The sequence below is a fragment of the Bactrocera tryoni genome, chromosome 2, assembly GCF_016617805.1.
Source record: "Bactrocera tryoni isolate S06 chromosome 2, CSIRO_BtryS06_freeze2, whole genome shotgun sequence".
NCBI lineage: Eukaryota > Metazoa > Arthropoda > Insecta > Diptera > Tephritidae > Bactrocera > Bactrocera tryoni.
The window spans coordinates 48,722,187-48,739,831 of record NC_052500.1 but is presented as its reverse complement, the minus strand read 5'-3'; the positions used below and the strand labels follow the sequence as shown (position 1 = coordinate 48,739,831).

Below are 17,645 nucleotides of genomic sequence, written 5' to 3'. Positions count from 1 at the left end.
TAAAAAACATCACATATTCAAGAGAAATGTATTCAATACATACATATATGTATGTACTTATATGCTATAACTTAAATATTTACATATACATATTAGATATATATTACGACCACACATTTCTATATTTTTGGAATTTCGATTTATTTTATTATATCAAAATATGTTCGCACAGTTCAACGAAATTTCATTGCACTCTGATTTTGTCAATTAATTATAGCGGTTTATTTATGGCATCCCGCTGTCAAACAACTAGGAAACGCGCTTGAGAGAAAAATGAGAGCCAACGCGAGAGTTTCGTATCATTTTATCCATGCTAAGGCTATGGTTACAAGCTCGCGTCGGATATATCGGGTGATTTTTTTGAGGTTAGGATTTTCATGCATTAGTATTTGACAGATCACGTGGGATTTCAGACATGGTGTCAAAGAGAAAGATGCTCAGTATGCTTTGACATTTCATCATGAATAGACTTACTAACGAGCAACGCTTGCAAATCATTGAATTTTATTACCAAAATCAGTGTTCGGTTCGAAATGTGTTTCGCGCTTTACGTCCGATTTATGGTCTACATAATCGACCAAGTGAGCAAACAATTAATGCGATTGTGACCAAGTTTCGCACTCAGTTTACTTTATTGGACATTAAACCAACCACACGAATGCGTACAGTGCGTACAGAAGAGAATATTGCGTCTGTTTCTGAGAGTGTGGCTGAAGACCGTGAAATGTCGATTCGTCGCCGTTCGCAGCAATTGGGTTTCGTTACGGTGAATGGCGATCGCTATCGTTCGATGCTAACAAACTTTTTGTTGCCAAAAATGGAAGAACTGAACTTGGTTGACATGTGGTTTCAACAAGATGGCGCTACATGCCACACAGCTCGCGATTCTATGGCCATTTTGAGGGAAAACTTCGGAGAACAATTCATCTCAAGAAATGGACCCGTAAGTTGGCCACCAAGATCATGCGATTTAACGCCTTTAGACTATTTTTTGTGGGGCTACGTCAGTCTAAAATAGTCTAAAGTCTACAGAAATAAGCCAGCAACTATTCCAGCTTTGGAAGACAACATTTCCGAAGAAATTCGGGCTATTCCGGCCGAAATGCTCGAAAAAGTTGCCCAAAATTGGACTTTCCGAATGGACCACCTAAGACGCAGCCGCGGTCAACATTTAAATGAAATTATCTTCAAAAAGTAAATGTCATGAACCAATCTAACGTTTCAAATAAAGAACCGATGAGATTTTGCAAATTTTATGCGTTTTTTTTTTAAAAAAAAGTTATCAAGCTCTTAAAAAATCACCCGATACATTTCCTCTTAATTTTTACTCAGCAAGTTTACAGCAAATTGCGTTAATTGAATATCCACCCACTAACTGTTTATTTATTTCGCTTTCTGAAATTCGGGTATGACGGAGTGCCCGACGGAGCAAGCCGGTACCCGGGGAATATTATATCCATTACAAATCGTTGCAGAGCTCATGGCCGTCCGAGGAATTTCGGGCCCGATAGAAATTGTCTCCGAACAATCTCCCATTCACTCGATTGGAGTTTGTTTCATTCGTCAGAGTTGCTGAGGTTCATATTACACTATATAAGTAGGTTTTAGATTGAGGGGTCAGTGGGTTTAAGATACTTGATTCGCAAGTACGTAATGTGAACACTTTGGATACCAAAATATATGACGATTACGATTATATATACCATATAAATGATCACAATAAGATTAATTGAATTCCGATTGGCTGTCTGTATTTTGATGAAATTCGATAAATGTATTCCTTGAACTACCATACTCAATCTCTGTTTCTGCGTCCGAGTCGAGCACCTCGGGCAATGTGACAACTTTGAGTGAGATCCAATAACGAACTCATGTGGATCTCAGGATCGTTAAGAAAGAGGTAGCCTTGATGGGTCCACTTTGAGATAATCCGTTTAAGAGCTCGGATGACACGTCTCCAATGATTTAGAACCACGTACGCTCCGAGATCCTAACATCGACTCAGAAAACTCTTTTGTTGCAGCCAAGATACGCACCCGCCTCTGTGCAGCAAAGAACGCAACGACATCGAAAAGCTTCAATCACAACGGACAGCCGAACGATTTTCTACTCGATGAATTGGTTTTCGGAAAATGTATAAGAACAGCTGGTACGATGAGGAGTGCCGTGTCGCAGTGAAGAGAAAGCAGACTGCCTACCTCACAACATTACAATTGATAACAACACGTGCGGAATAGGACAGATACCGAGAGATGAAGAGGAAAACGAGACGCATTTACAGACAAAACAAGACAGAAGCCGAAATGCGTGAGTACGAAGAGCTTGGCAAGCTGGCCGACAAGGGCAATGCACGAAAATTCTACGAAAATATGCGGCGACTAACAGAAGGTTTCAAGAACGGAGCATACTCTTGTGAGAAAACTTCTTCCAACCTGCTGAATGGCAGTGAAAGCATAGCACCTGGAGATGGCGAACCCGATTCCCCAATCGATGACGATGGAGCAGAAGTTCCATTGACCGACCACGAAGAAGTTCGAATAGCAATTATCCGTTTGAAGAACAACAAAGCGGCAGTGTTCTATGATTTGCCAGCCAAACTATTCAAATACGGCGGCGAAGAACTGATAAGGAGCATGCATCAGCTTCTTTGTAAAATATGGTCGGACGAAAGCATGTTCAACGATTGGAATTTAAATATGCTTTGCCCAATCCACAAAAAGGGAGACCCCACAATCTACGCCAACTACCGCGGGATTAGCCTCCTCAACATCGCTTATAAGGTTCTATCAAGCGTATTGTGTGAAAGATTAAAGCCCACCTTTAACAAACTGATTGGACCTTATCAGTGTGGTTCCAGGACTGACCAGATATTCACATGCGCCAAATCTTGGAAGCTAAAGGAGCTGCCTTTATGCCGCTATGTCTTATTTTGGTAACCCCGCAAAACAAATACGGCTTTGTAAACTAACGTTGAGCAATACCAAAAGCTCCGTCAGGATCGGGAAGGACCTCACCGAGCCGTTCGAAACCAAACGAGGTTTCAGACAAGACGACTCCCTATCGTGCAACTTCTTCAATTCACTGCTGAAGAAAATAATTCGAGCTACAGAGCTTTATCAAGTAGGTATAATCTTCTAAAAGAGTGTACAACTGTTGGCGTACGCCGATGATATTGATATTGTTGGCCTCCACATCCGTGCCGTTAGTTCTTCTTTCTCCAGACTGGATGGGCAAGCGAAGCAGATGGGGTTGGTAGTGAACGAGGGTAAGACAAAATATCTCCTGTCATCAAACAGACAGTCGTCGAACTCGCGACTTGGATCTCACGTCACTGTTGACAGTCATAACTTTGAAATCGTAGATAATTGTCTATCTTGGAACCACTTAGTTCCATCAACACCAACAACAATGTCAGCCTGAGTAGGAAATGGAGAAGTCCTTTCTCGACGAACAGAAACCAACTCTTTAAGTCACTCATTATCCCTGTCCTGCTATATGGTGCAGAGGTATGGATGATGATTTTGATGAGTCGATGTTACGAGTTTTCGAGAGAAAGGCTCTGCGCAAGATTTATTGTTCTTTGCGCATTGGCCACATTCGGTGAATATCGCATTCGGTGGAACGTTGAGCTGTTTGAGATATACGACGACATTGACATAGTTCAGCGAATTAAAAGACAGCGGCTACGCTGGCTAGGTCATGTCGTCCGAATGGACGAAAAACCCCCCTTTTCTGAAAGTATTCTACGCAGTACCCGCCGGAAGAAGAAGAGGAAGGTCTCCACTCCGTTGGATATACCAGGCGGAGAAGAACCTGGCTTCGCTTGGAGCGCCAACTTGCGAAAAAAAGAAATGTCTGTTGTTAACTCGGCTATAACAGCGTAAGCGGTGTCTACGCCAGAAACGAAGAAGAAGAATCTGGACATTTAAAAGCATATAAATTTGCGATGATACCCAGGACAACAAAGGTTTTTTTTGTGGAGCTGCGATAGCTTTGGTGTCATTTTTTATTGAAATAAAACAAGAAATGTTGCTGCTGGTATGGTGATCCATTTAATACTAAATTGTAATTCATTTACTTACATTTCGCTTCACTTTAATGGTTGTATGTATGTAAGTGTATATTATTTATATATATATATATGCATTTAGGTATACAATATTATTATCACATCTTATATACGTCTAAAATATTTATGTTCCTAGTGCATGTATATGTATGTGTATATATCTGGTATGTACAATACATAAAATATATATGTATATTTGTCATTGGTGATTTTACATAGCTACATATACAGTTAGTTTTGTGCATGGTATGATTTAAATCTTACATGCAATGCTGTTTGGGTTTCATAATAATACTGAGTGCACTTCTACTTGCCGCATGACATTAACGGTAAATATGAATTGCAGTTTTAAGTACATAAATATATGTTTGTATGTATGCATTTACGTTTTCTAAATCTCTTGTGCATCGGTTGTTTGCAACCATGTAACAATGCCAAAATATTTTTATGGTCACCTCGATCACCTGGCTGGAATCTAGTGTTTGGAACGTTCTATGGAAGCGTGCTTAAGAATCAATTACTTTTTTGTTTGTATTCAGCATAAATTCAGCAAATCTGGCTTAATTCCTGAAGGGTTAATTCTGCTGTCAATAAACGCAATCATTAGTAAAACTCAAATCTTTCGTAACAACTATAAAATATTTTATTTCAGACACTTTCTATTCCTTCTGCTTCAAAACGATCTGGAGATCGTAACTCTTTTCAGTTGTTTGGACATTTTTTTACAAAAAAAAATTCTTTTTTCTCAGAGTACATACATATGTATTTTTAACGCCTCAAATATTCCATTCTTTTCGCTATCTACATACATGCATAAGATCTTCATAGTTGTTTTTTTTTGTTGTAATACAAACTAGTCTAAAATGTCTGGTTTACTCCATAAAGCTTTTGCGCGGCAGCTGTACTGCTCATTGTATTTAAAAGTTTACATTTTTCTCAAATTTGCGTTCATAAAATATTTAACTTTCAAATGTTATAGGTATGAACTATGAAGAACGCCGTTACGCCTGCAACATGTTGAAGTTTTAATAGATACATTCGCCCAGTAAGTCGCACGCACCCTTTTCCAGCGGTTTCAACCATAACGGGTTGTAGTTGGGACATAGTTTGCTGTGCATGGGTATTTTGATTGCCACTGGCGTCACTGGTGCTCCCTCCCAATTGTAGCCCTCGTAGCGATAACCATCCGATTTGTTGCACTGCATGCTGAGTGGTTCCTGGATGTACATCGTGTAAAGTTGATCCACACGTGGTTCCGTCCATTTGATGCTGCGATAATTCTTCGAACGTGCTCCACTTAGTCTTATGCCGCGTTGATGTTCTTTCCTAAAGCACAATATATATAAGTCAAATACTGAAACTGTTTCTGAGTAAGGCACTCCGTGGTTTAAATATTAGGTCTAGTAATAAGAAATCATCATTTAGTTTCCCAATGCATGGGTTTAGTTATCTGTATCTGTTATTGTAAAAGTAAGATTGGGTTATACAATATGTAATAGTAAAGATACTAATGGAGGATGGAGTCATGTGTAGAAGTTCACGCAAGTGAGGAAAGTTCTCTGATCGCCATTCACTTGGGAGTGGCCAGAAACGATTCTTTTACACATGGCTCAAGCAGCTCACTACTTCCGGTCTTTGACCAAGTATCCTCTGGGTAGCCTAAGAACATCCGTTTGAAGGTGAGCTAATGTGAGAAGGCGAAACATTCCCTACATAGGGTTGTGCGCTGGGCTTGGGACCCGCCACGTAAAAAACAATACCAATGAAAAGGAAAACACAGCCTCGGATGAGAGACCCCCCTTTGATGACGACCATGGCAAACGGAATAAGGACTACGATTTGAGGGCATGCACCTGGAATGTCCGGACCCTTAATTGGGAAGGTGCCGCTGCCCAGCTGGTTGATGTCCTCGCAAAAATAAAGGCTGACATCACCGCCGTCCAAGAAATGCGATGGACGGGACAAGGACAGAGACGAGTAGGTCCTTGTGACATTTACTACAGTGGCCATATAAAGGAGCGCAAGTTTGGTGTTGGATTCGTGGTGGGAGAGAGACTCCGTCGCCGAGTACTATCATTCACTCCGGTGAATGAACGTCTAGCCACAATCCGCATCAAAGCGAGGTTCTTCAACATATCGCTGATCTGCGCCCACGCTCCGACGGATGAGAAGGACGATGTGACCAAAGATGCCTTTTATGAGCGCTTGGAACGCTCTTATGAGAGATGCCCCCGCCACGATGTCGTGCTTGGCGACTTTAACGCCAGGGTGGGCAAAGAAGGTATATTTGGCACTACGGTCGGTAAATTCAGCCTCCACGACGAAACATCCCCAAATAGGTTGAGGCTGATTGACTTCGCCGGGGCCCAAAATATGGTTATCTGTGATACTAGATTCCAGCATAAGAAGATTCATCAAGCTACCTGGCTGTCTCCGGATCGAAAAACTTCCCACCAGATCGATCATGTTGTGATAGATGGAAGACACGTCTCCAGTGTTTTAGATGTGCGTGCGCTCCGAGGTCCTAACATCGACTCGGACCACTATCTTGTTGCAGCTAAGACTCGCACTCGCCTCTTTGCAGCAAAAACGCACGCCAACAAACACAAGGAAGGTTCGACGTCGAGAAGCTGCAATCACAACAGACAGCCGAACGATTTTCTACTCGGCTCGCACTCCTGCTTTCTGAGAGCACTAGTCAACAACTCGGTATAAGGGAACTGTGGGACGGCATTTAAAATTCCTTACGTACAGCTGCAACCGAAACCATTGGTTTTCGGAAAGAGCAAAAGAACAGCTGGTACGACGAAGAGTGCCGTGTCGCAGCGGAGGGAAAACAGGCTGCCTACCTCGCCACGTTACGATCGACCACTACACGTGCGGGATGGGACAGATACCGAGAGTTGAAGAGGGAAGCGAGACGCATTTGCAGACAGAAGAAGAAAGAGGCCGAAATGCGTGGGTACGAAGAGCTTGATAAGCTGGCCGACAGGGGTAATGCTCGAAAATTCTACGAAAAAATGCGGCGGCTTACAGAAGGTTTCAAGACCGGAGCATACTCTTGTAGAACCCCAAAGGTGATCTAGTCACTGATGCCCAGAGCATAGTTAAATTATGGAGGGAACACTTCTCCAGCCTGCTGAATGGCAGTGAACGCACAACACCAGGAGAAGGAGAACCCGATTCCCCAATCGATGACGATGGAGCAGACGTTCCATTACCCGACCATGAAGAAGTTCGAATAGCAATTGCCCGCCTCAAGAACAACAAAGCGGCAGGGGCCGACGGACTACCGGCCGAGCTATTCAAACACGGCGGCGAAGAACTAATAGGGAGCATGCATCAGCTTCTTTGTAAAATATGGTCGGACGAGAGCATGCCCAACGATTGGAATTTAAGTGTGCTATGCCCAATCCATAAAAAAGGAGACCCCACAATCTGCGCCAACTACCGTGGGATTAGCCTCCTCAACATCGCATATAAGGTTCTATCGAGCGTATTGTGTGAAAGATTAAAGCCCACCGTCAACAAACTGATTGGACCTTATCAGTGTGGCTTCAGACCTGGAAAATCAACAACCGACCAGATATTCACCATGCGCCAAATCTTGGAAAAGACCCGTGAAAGGAGAATCGACACACACCACCTCTTCGTCGATTTCAAAGCTGCTTTCGACAGCACGAAAAGGAGCCGCCTTTATGCCGCGATGTCTGAATTTGGTATCCCCGCAAAACTAATACGGCTGTGTAAACTGACGTTGAACAACACGAAAAGCTCCGTCAGGATCGGGAAGGACCTCTCCGAGCCGTTCGATACCAAACGAGGTTTCAGACAAGGCGACTCCCTATCGTGCGACTTCTTCAACCTGCTCCTGGAGAAAATAGTTCGAGCTGCAGAACTAAACAGAGAAGGTACCATCTTCTATAAGAGTGTACTAATGCTGGCGTATGCCGACGATATTGATATCATCGGCCTCAACACTCGCGCCGTTAGTTCTGCTTTCTCCAGGCTGGACAAGGAAGCACAGAAAATGGGTCTGGTAGTGAACGAGGGCAAAACGAAATAGCTCCTGTCATCAAACAAACAGTCGTCGCACTCGCGACTTGGCTCTCACGTCACTGTTGACAGTCATAACTTTGAAGTTATAGATAATTTCGTCTATTTAGGAACCAGCATTAACACCACTAATAATGTCAGCCTGGAAATCCAACGCAGGATTGCTCTTGCCAACAGGTGCTACTTCGGACTGAGTAGGCAATTGAAAAGTAAAGTCCTCGCTCGACGAACAAAAGCTAAACTCTATAAGTCGCTCATAATTCCCGTCCTGCTATATGGTGCAGAGGCTTGGGCGATGACAGCAACCGATGAGTCGACGTTACGAGTTTTCGAGAGAAAAATTCTGCGAAAGATTTATGGTCCTTTGCGCATTGGCCACGGCGAATATCGCATCCGATGGAACGATGAGCTGTACGAGATATACGACGACATTGACATAGTTCAGCGAATTAAAAGACAGCGGCTACGCTGGCTAGGTCATGTTGTCCGGATGGATGAAAACACTCCAGCTCAGAAAGTATTCGACGCAGTACCCGCCGGGGAAGCAGAGGAAGAGGAAGACCTCCACCCGTTGGAAGGACCAAGTGGAGAAGGACCTGGCTTCGCTTGGAATATCCAATTGGCGCCACGTAGCGAAAAGAAGAAACGACTGGCGCGCTGTTGTTAACTCGGCTATAATCGCGTAAGCGGTGTCTACGCCAATTAAGAAGAAGAAGAAAGATACTAATTTTCGTATTCAGACAGTTTTGTGATTGTTTGGTTCTGTATTGTTTGAGCAGGCGTCAAAGATGGCAACATCAAAGAGAAAATATCCCATACTTTGGCGTTTTTCACTTCAAAGACGTGAGCTAAGTGGCTAAGGGATGAAAATATGAATACAGTTTATGGTCCTGATACTGCAGGAGTAGATCATGCACTATTCCGGCTTCGTCGATTTCGTTGGAAAAAAATTGTATGTCAAAGATACTCCACGAAAGGAGTTGTTGTGGAAAATATCTAAAAAAGAATGAAAATCATCAGGTCCGACCAGCATCAGTTTGATTGTCAAAGGCTGGTCACACGGTTAACGCAAAACACCTCATGGGCGAATTTCCATTGGAGAACGGAAGGTTACTGATGCTGAAAAGCGGAAATCAACTACTATGGCCTGCTCTCTGACGGTCGAACTCATAAATCAGACCTGTACTGTCAATAATTGGTACGTCGGAAACAAAAAGTCCCCCAAAAGTGGCCAGCATTAACTAAATGGAAAGAAATTGTGATAAATCAGAATAACGCCAGGCCGTACACATCCAGTGGAACTTGTCAGAAGTTCCGGGAGGTTGGTAAGGATATTCTTATGCATCCATCTTATAGTTTGCAATTGCCATCAAATTGTTATTATCTATTCCTGACTATGGCGAATAATTTTGACCGTAGCCGCAGATCGCTTCACCATCGTGCTGGCATCTACCAGATGGGTGAAATTTGTTCAGCCATCCATTGCGTATCGATTGCATTCGTTAAATCGTATCAACAAATAGCATGATAGAATTATTATAGCAAACATGACGACCTACTCAAACTTCTACGCCCTTCATTAAGTAGATTAAGCGTGGATCAGGATTGCTCATATCATATCATAGGCCGTGGTTTCGGTCATCACACTCGCGACTTGGCCTACGTCACTGTTGACAGTCATAACTTCGAAGTCGTAGATAATTTCGCCTATCTTGGAATCAGTATTAACAGAAGCAGCAACAATGATGACCTCGAAATCCAACGCAGAATAACTCTTGCCAATAAGTGCAACTTGGGACTGCTCAGGCAACTAAGAAGTAAAGTCCTCTCTCGACGAACAAAAACCAAATTCTATAAGCCACTCATTATTCCCATCCTGCTGTATGGTATAGACGCATGGATAATGACAAAATTTGATGAGTCGACGTGACGAGTTTTCGAGAAAAAAGTTCTGCATTCGCATTCGATGGAACGATGAGCTGTATGAGATATACGACGACATTGACAAAGTTCAGCGAATTAAAAGACAGCGGCTACGCTGACTAGGTCATGTCGTCCGAATTGATGAAAACACTCCAGCTCTGAGACTATTCGACGCAGTACACGCCGGGGAAAGCAGATGAAGAGAAAGATCTCCACTCTGTTGGAAATACCAGGTGGAGAGGGACCTGGCTTCGCTGGGAATCTCCAACTGGCGCCAAGTAGCGACAAGAAAAAACGACTGGCGCGCTGTTGCTAACTCGGCTATCATCAAAAAGGTTTCAGGGACCAAAATTTGGAATATGCGTTAGGTATGGTATCCCTTAATCGAAAAAGAGGATTTTTTGATCCTTTCGATGTTCTCGGTAAAAATTTAATTAGCACAAGGGCGATGTAAAGACAAAGTAGGTCTCATTTTGAGGCTTAAAAAAGGAGTGTATTTTGCGACAACTGTAAACACCGATTTTGGAAAAACTCGGTCTCCGAGGCAAAATTCTTGCTTGGCGAACTAAGAGTGACCAGAAAGGAATTTGTGATCCTATGGCTGAAAGTTTCAACAACGACCTAAATCTGATATTCTTCACAACAGTTTTGAATAAACATCCATTATAAATGTTTGGTCGATCATATTAGCCTAAAAAACTAAACTCTTCTCGAGTAAAGAAGGAGGAGAAAGGCAGTGTAAAATTTTCGATTGCCAGATATAGCCTTTTCCATTTTCATCATCGGAAGGTTGTTACACTTAATGAGTAGTTATAAAGTAGAACTACCTCGAAATAAACTGTTGAGCTTATTTATATTTATAAATACTCACATCCAGTCTTCTTAAATCATTTGACTTACTTTTTCATATAAATGAAATAATTTTCCAGCGTGTCTTCGGAGACAGAACTCTTGCAAACCTCCAATTTGGTAGCCGGATAATAATGAATATAGTTCACACACATCTCGTCGCTGATTGAAAAACCGCCCAGTGTTGCATTCTCATAGCCCAGAGTATTATAATAGCAAGTCGTGACCAAAGCGTCACCCTACAAAATGGATACCGAAAATTTAGATAGTTTAAAAATTATAAATAGCAGCATCCTACCGGTAGCACATGAGGTTTATAATGCAGGTTGCGCATTTCTTGAAAATGATGCGAGTAATAGTCATCTCGATTGACTTCGCGTAGTTCCTCGTTATCGCGAAAATGACGTGTCAGAATACGAACGCCACGAAGATGTGTATGCAGTTGAGAACCAAATATGATAATACCACTGGACGGAAGGGCCTTTACAGATTGGAGGGATGATTAAAAAAGCAAAAATTATTCTTGGGTAATTCCTAAATTTATGAGCGAGGATAAGAACTCACCACTTCAGTGCATTCGGCGATGCAATAACCACTTAGTGGGAAGCCCACTTGACCGGGTGGTATAGCCATCTTATCGGTGTATTCCAAGCCTAATTCCATTACGCCCGCATCGAACTGTCTTAGCTTCGAAGCCAACTTTATTCTCATGCCAGAGCTATCAATGCGACCTATTAAATATACGAAATATATGAATTGGTAAAAGGAAATGCTATTTAGACTAGTGAAACTCGTTCCAGCACATGTACCTGCTTTCAATTCGGGATTGTTAAAATGCACTTCTAGGCGTACGAACGGATTATAGTCCTTGCCTCCTACTGGTAAGCCAGTTTCTGGTGGATACGTGAACGTGCTAGCGCCCATAGCCCACAGTGATATGACTTTGGAGCACACTTTAGCTTCTGCCGGCATTTTCTCACAGTCTCCATTGTATAACGGAATTTCTACTTGTGGATCTGTTTCGCAGTGAAAAACTTCCAGATGATGCACCAAATCTGGAGAGGTAATGAGAGGCTCGAATTGCACTATGTGCTGTTTCGTCGCAAACGATTCGTCCAGTTTTTGTATGTGACACCAGTAGGTTGTCTCCTTTGTTGGTACGGTCACATTTTCGAGTGTGACTTGAATTGTTTTCAAATTGCTGAAGGAAAATGTAACAACAATATATCTACCAAGTTTTAAGTGGGTAGGAAGTACTTACGTTTCTGGTATGAGAATTTTATCTGCGCGAAGTAATTGCATCATTTTTATGCCAGATTCATGTGAGGAAATATTAGGAAAGGGAAACTGATAATCTTCCAGTGCCAAGCGACTTTCACCTCTGGCCCACATAATGTACATTGTACCCTCCTGTAAAGATAGTGCGATATTAGATTATAGATTAAGCAATATTTAGTAATTGTAGATCAGTATAGTTAGCTTGAATTGCGGGGAGCTTTGTAAAGTAATTTTTCAAAGAGAATTGGCCAATGTCTTCCTTGAAACGACTGATCTTTGAGTGTCAGATTCGAAAATAGATGGACTTCTATTGAGTTTTATATGAATTAATCTCTAATTGATGATACCTAAGAATTACATTGAAGGGTCTGCTGTCTATAGCATATTATATATATATATGTACTATATATTATGCAAAGAGAAAACTTCTTTAGATATATGGAGGATTTAATTCTTAACAGTTTTAATAAAATAAAAGAACCGACTTCAATTAAGTTTTATAAACTATACTTGATATGTTGGAAGCTTTCGTTTTATGTTCTCGCAACGTGTTGCTAAAGAGCTGTTGTTTGTATCACTTAAAATTTATCGAAATACATATAGAGTTACCTTCTTTATATATACATATAGGGTTTGTCCGAAAAGTAATAGAACTGAGTCGATTTACAAAAAAATTATTGGACCAATCTTTACAATTCTTTAAAAACTTTCAAAACAGGCTCCTTTTGTGTCGATGCAGTGTTGCCAGCGCGATTTTCAAGCATTGAAGGCGACACGGAAGGCATTCTCCGGAATAGCCTTGAGAGCTGAGGTGCATGCTACTTGGATCCCTCTGTGGTATCAAAATGCTTGCCTTTCATCGGCCTTTTTAGGCAAGGAAACACAAAAAGGTCCGGGGGGCCACATCTGGGCAGTAGGGTTGTAGGACGGCTGCAGAAGCCTTGAGATGCCGGCCTTGCTTAGGTAGTTGTTCACAAGAAAGGCGGTGTGAGCCGGGCGTTGTCATGGTGCAACTTCCAATCGGCAACGATGTCTTGTCGGACTCGACTGACATTTTACGTTTCAATTTGAGTCTCTTGATGACTTCCTTCGTCAACCTTGGCATTGACCGTTTGTCCAGGAGAAACAAAGTCATAGTGGACGATACCTTTGACGTCAAAAAAGACAATGAACATCGTTTTCATTTTGGATTTGCTCATTCATCAGGCCTGGTGCCACCGAAACACACCACTTCCTGCTAAAGCAAGATCTGAGTAAGCCTGTTTGATCATATCAAACGTCTCTGGCGCAGATTTACCGAGTTTCACACAGAATTTAATCACGTACCTTTGCTCTAACGAACGCTGCATTTTCGGCTTGCATTACTCACAGAAACACGTCGCGCAAAAATGTTTGTCCTGACTCTCCAGGTGCTCGGTGACAGCTGACCAGCCGCTAGGAATGCCCTCTACCGAATTCAGTCGGTGCGCGCACGCTCCGAAGTACAGTCGCGGCGGAAGAAAATCAGTCCTATTACTTTCCGGACAAACCCTGTATATGGTATATAAATGATCAAAAGACTTGTAATCAGGATGACTGTCTGTCCTTCCGTTCACTGACTTTGTTGCATGTGGAGTTGCATTGCAACAGGGTGCCGGACCCAAAGCACGATAGAGGTTTTATATGGGCCTCGACCCCGACCAATGTGATTAGTGTGTCTATTCCACACTGCCAATTGGTACTGAAAATGCCTAGCATTCTCAGGGCGCTGATCAACGCATTGATCCCCTGAAATTTTTAGCCCTTAATATTAACATTAAGGACTGGACCAAGGCATGTATACATTTTCCATAGAAAATACACTACAATCGTGATTTTTTATCTTTAAATTCCTACAGATCAGGGGTGTTTTATGGCATCGCTTTGACTTTAAATGCGTATCTCTCAGAATTGTTCACTCTACAAAAGTGCCCAGTGCAACAAAGTCGTAACTCACACCGGCGAGGTAGTACGGGGCTCTAAACCCGATTTTTCCACGAAATTCGCATTTTTTGTATTTATCTCGTAAATGACTAGAGCTACAGAAAAAATGTTCATGACAAACTTGTAGCAAAATATATTTGTCCGAGGTCACAATCGCTATCATTAATACTTCTCGAGATATTCGGCTTTTTAAGTAATTTTTTTCATTTTGCATCTGGGGTCCTCACGGTATGATACACTGGAGGATTTATTGATAGTGAGTGCGCAGATTCTGTTAAAACTTGCGTCAAGCCCAGGCATCCTAAAGATTGACTACTTCTCTTCTACCTAGCAATTGAACTCCATCTGGTATCGCAAAGGGCCAAAACTGGTCTATGCATAACAGATTCACTTAATCTAACCTAACCGAGATGTCCAAATGAAATGTAGAACATAAGTACATTTTGAAGTACTATTGATCATTTGTTGGAATCGGCCAGATCGATATATCACATACATATGTTCTCATACAACCGATCATTCAGTTGTTTTATGTTAAAAAGCTCAATTTTGCAGAATTGTCCTTAAATACACACTTAACAATGACTTTGTAAATAAGGAAAATCAAGTGACCAGACTTCAGTGCCTAATGGTGTTTTTCTACGAAAATATCCATAAAACAAGGGATAATGGCATGCCCAACTTACTCCAGTGTCAGTGCGAATCAAAATAAGGGTTTTTTATAACATTTTCCATTGAGGCCAGAGCGAACAAAATAAGAATTTTTAGGCATTGAAATTAAAACACCCAACATTTATTACGATTGCAAATTATTTAGGGGTTTCACATAGTCTCATAAAGTTATAAGTTATAACGATCCGAAAACATAGCGTTCAGAGTTGTATTTGCGTAAACTTTTTTAGTATGCAATCTAACAAATTTATGATTTTACGATGCTTTATGACACGTTGTGAGTACCCCAATTATATATTGGACTTTTGATATATGGGGAAACTACTTAAATCCTTTTTTATGATTTTACAGTATATCAAAACAACTGACGTTTGATCTTTCAATACTTAATATGGAGAATTAAGCCTGCTAGTTCTCAATTAATAAATGTTTTTAATCATTGGTAACTGAAAATTAATGGTACTATGCATCAAATTGCAAAACGTTTCATGAAATATATTTACTTGTAAATTTCGCATAATCTTTGATTCTCATTTTTTTACGTTTTTTATAACTGATCTTGAACGGCGGCAATAAATTCCTCCGTTCACATATATTTTGGTATAATTTCAATCTGGTTGTTCCAGTCATTCCAATTGCAAAACGTCAAAACCTACCCAATCCAGCCAACTGTCAAAGTTCGGTAGGTGAGCGGCTCTCACATTTCCATTGACAGCAGAGTTGGGGATCTCTTTATCTCTGAATAAAACTTTGAGATATATTTTTGAAATTAGGAGAGAATATTTTCCCTAATACCCATATTTCTAATATATGTAGGGATTTTCGAAACGCCGGTTGACTTGATACCCAATATATGAGTTATCTTAAAGGAATTCATAGAGCGTATTTGTTTAATAACAGTTTGCTTCTTTGCCTAAAATGGAGAAAACCTTATGAATACTTCCCTGAATAAAAGGAATTTTAAACATCCAGTTGGCTTCATAGGAGGATGAGTCATGTGTAGAAGTTCGCGCAAGTGAGGAAAGTTCTCTGATCACAATTCAGTGAGTGTCCAGAAACGATTCTTTTACATATGTCTCAAGCAGCTTACGACTTCCGCTCTTAGATCAAGTATCCTCCGGGTAGCCAAAGAACATCCGTTTGAAGGCGAGCTAAAGTGAGAAGGCGAACCAGCGTTGTGCGCTGGGTTTGGGACCTGCCACGTGAAAAACGCCCCCAATGAAAAGGATAACTCGACTATAATCGCGTTAGCGGTGTCCATGCAAGTAAAGATGAAGAAGAAGTTGGCTTTCTATCGTATATGTATTTGATCGAAACTCAGAGCATATTTTCCAGCCAAAAATGAATCAAATCTGGTTAATGCCAAACTTCTGGGTGGATTTACATATACCGTACATATCGGTCAATATGTAAGATGGCTGAACAAAATTAAGTAAATCACATATTAGATATAATATAGTTTTATGGTGAAGAAAGTGAAAATCGGTCCAAAAACTAACTCAAGTCTCATATACTGTTTAAACTCAACAAAGATTTTGTCAACCTTTCCACTGGTGGGGGGAAATGAACAAGTCTTTTGTCGAGTGAGAAATCTTTCATTCTTCTTGGCTTTTGGATTGAGTACTGCATCTTCCGCTGTCATACCTCCATCGTCAGCGACTTTAATTGTCTTGTATTCATTTGGCTCTTCATCAGGCGGGTTAAGATCCATTGTTGCATCTGTAACAAGATAACCAGCCTCCCTACTTCCTCCGAAGTGAGGACTCTCCTGGTGAATAAAAGGCATCTTAAAGTCTTCTCTTCCCGTAGGTGATAAAATCCCTTGTTTAAAGTCATTATCCAAAATTTTAGCTCTCCAAGATTCCTTTTGCTCTTCAGTTTTCTTCGATTTTTGCCAGGTTACATAGTTTTTGATCGCATTTAGTTGTCGACTTGTTGTTAGCTACCATTAAGTCGTGCTCTTCCGTTGTGTCATCAACACAATGCTTTACGAAATATATATCTTCTACGCGCAGCTTGCGTTCCTTCAATATGTCATCAACACAATGCTTTTCGAAACGTATATCTTCTACGCGCAGCTTGACTTTCTTCAATATGTCATCAACGCAATGCTTCTCGAAGGTTATAGTTATTAAACTGTTTGTGCGCGTTATCATACCCGCGTGCCAGTAATTCCCAAGCAGTGTTGTAATTTGCACCTGATCTCGTTATCACTAACTACTAACCATTAGTCTAGCATCTCTTTGAAGACAAGATTTTAAAAAGCTCATCCTTTCGGAGTCACTAATGTCCTTATTATTATGGACATACTCCTCGAAGAGCTCTTTAAATGGTTGCCATTCACGGAATTCGCCTGAGAATTTTTGTAATTTTATTTTTGGTAATTCCAATTTCTCAATTGTTTTTTTTAAGTTGATTTCTTTTTGTTTTTTCAATACTCGCAAAGTATCAGTGACTTCAAAAGAAAGATTTTCTATTTCGAAATTATTACACGACTTGTTATATTTCATTGTTAATTCGTCGATATTTTTCTCCATGCTACACCAATAGTTCTTGAGATGTTCTTAGTATCTTTCGATTTCAGTCTCGTCTCTGTTATTTAGATTTATTTTTGCCTCTGCAATAAAAAATCGAAATTTTTCTGTTCTTTTTTCAATTGCCTGCTCTATGAGGTCTATCATTTTATCAGTTGGGCTTATTGCCCTTACTCCTACCTCCATCTCTTTGGATGCAAGTTCCATTTTGAGCTGCTCGATGCGCTTCCTATAATCTTCGGCTCTCCTCCCTTTATTTTCTAGATTTATTTCCTCAAATCTAATATCTTCTACGCGCAGCT

General features: G+C 41.0%; 1 protein-coding gene across 1 annotated transcript in view; it reads right to left on the bottom strand.

Annotated features, from left to right (window-relative positions):
• Window positions 1–4,036: 4,036 nt before the first annotated feature.
• The window catches only part of LOC120768589 (tyramine beta-hydroxylase), a 72,793-nt gene continuing 59,184 nt past the window's right edge, over window positions 4,037–17,645 (bottom strand). The window contains exons 4-9 of the mRNA XM_040095349.1: window positions 12,159–12,307; window positions 11,707–12,098; window positions 11,462–11,628; window positions 11,196–11,378; window positions 10,949–11,136; window positions 4,037–5,395 (exon numbers count right to left, since the gene is read on the bottom strand). Of these exons, the coding sequence (XP_039951283.1) occupies window positions 5,095–5,395; window positions 10,949–11,136; window positions 11,196–11,378; window positions 11,462–11,628; window positions 11,707–12,098; window positions 12,159–12,307 (1,380 nt within the window). The 3' untranslated portion in view covers window positions 4,037–5,094. The remainder of the gene's footprint in view (window positions 5,396–10,948; window positions 11,137–11,195; window positions 11,379–11,461; window positions 11,629–11,706; window positions 12,099–12,158; window positions 12,308–17,645) is intronic.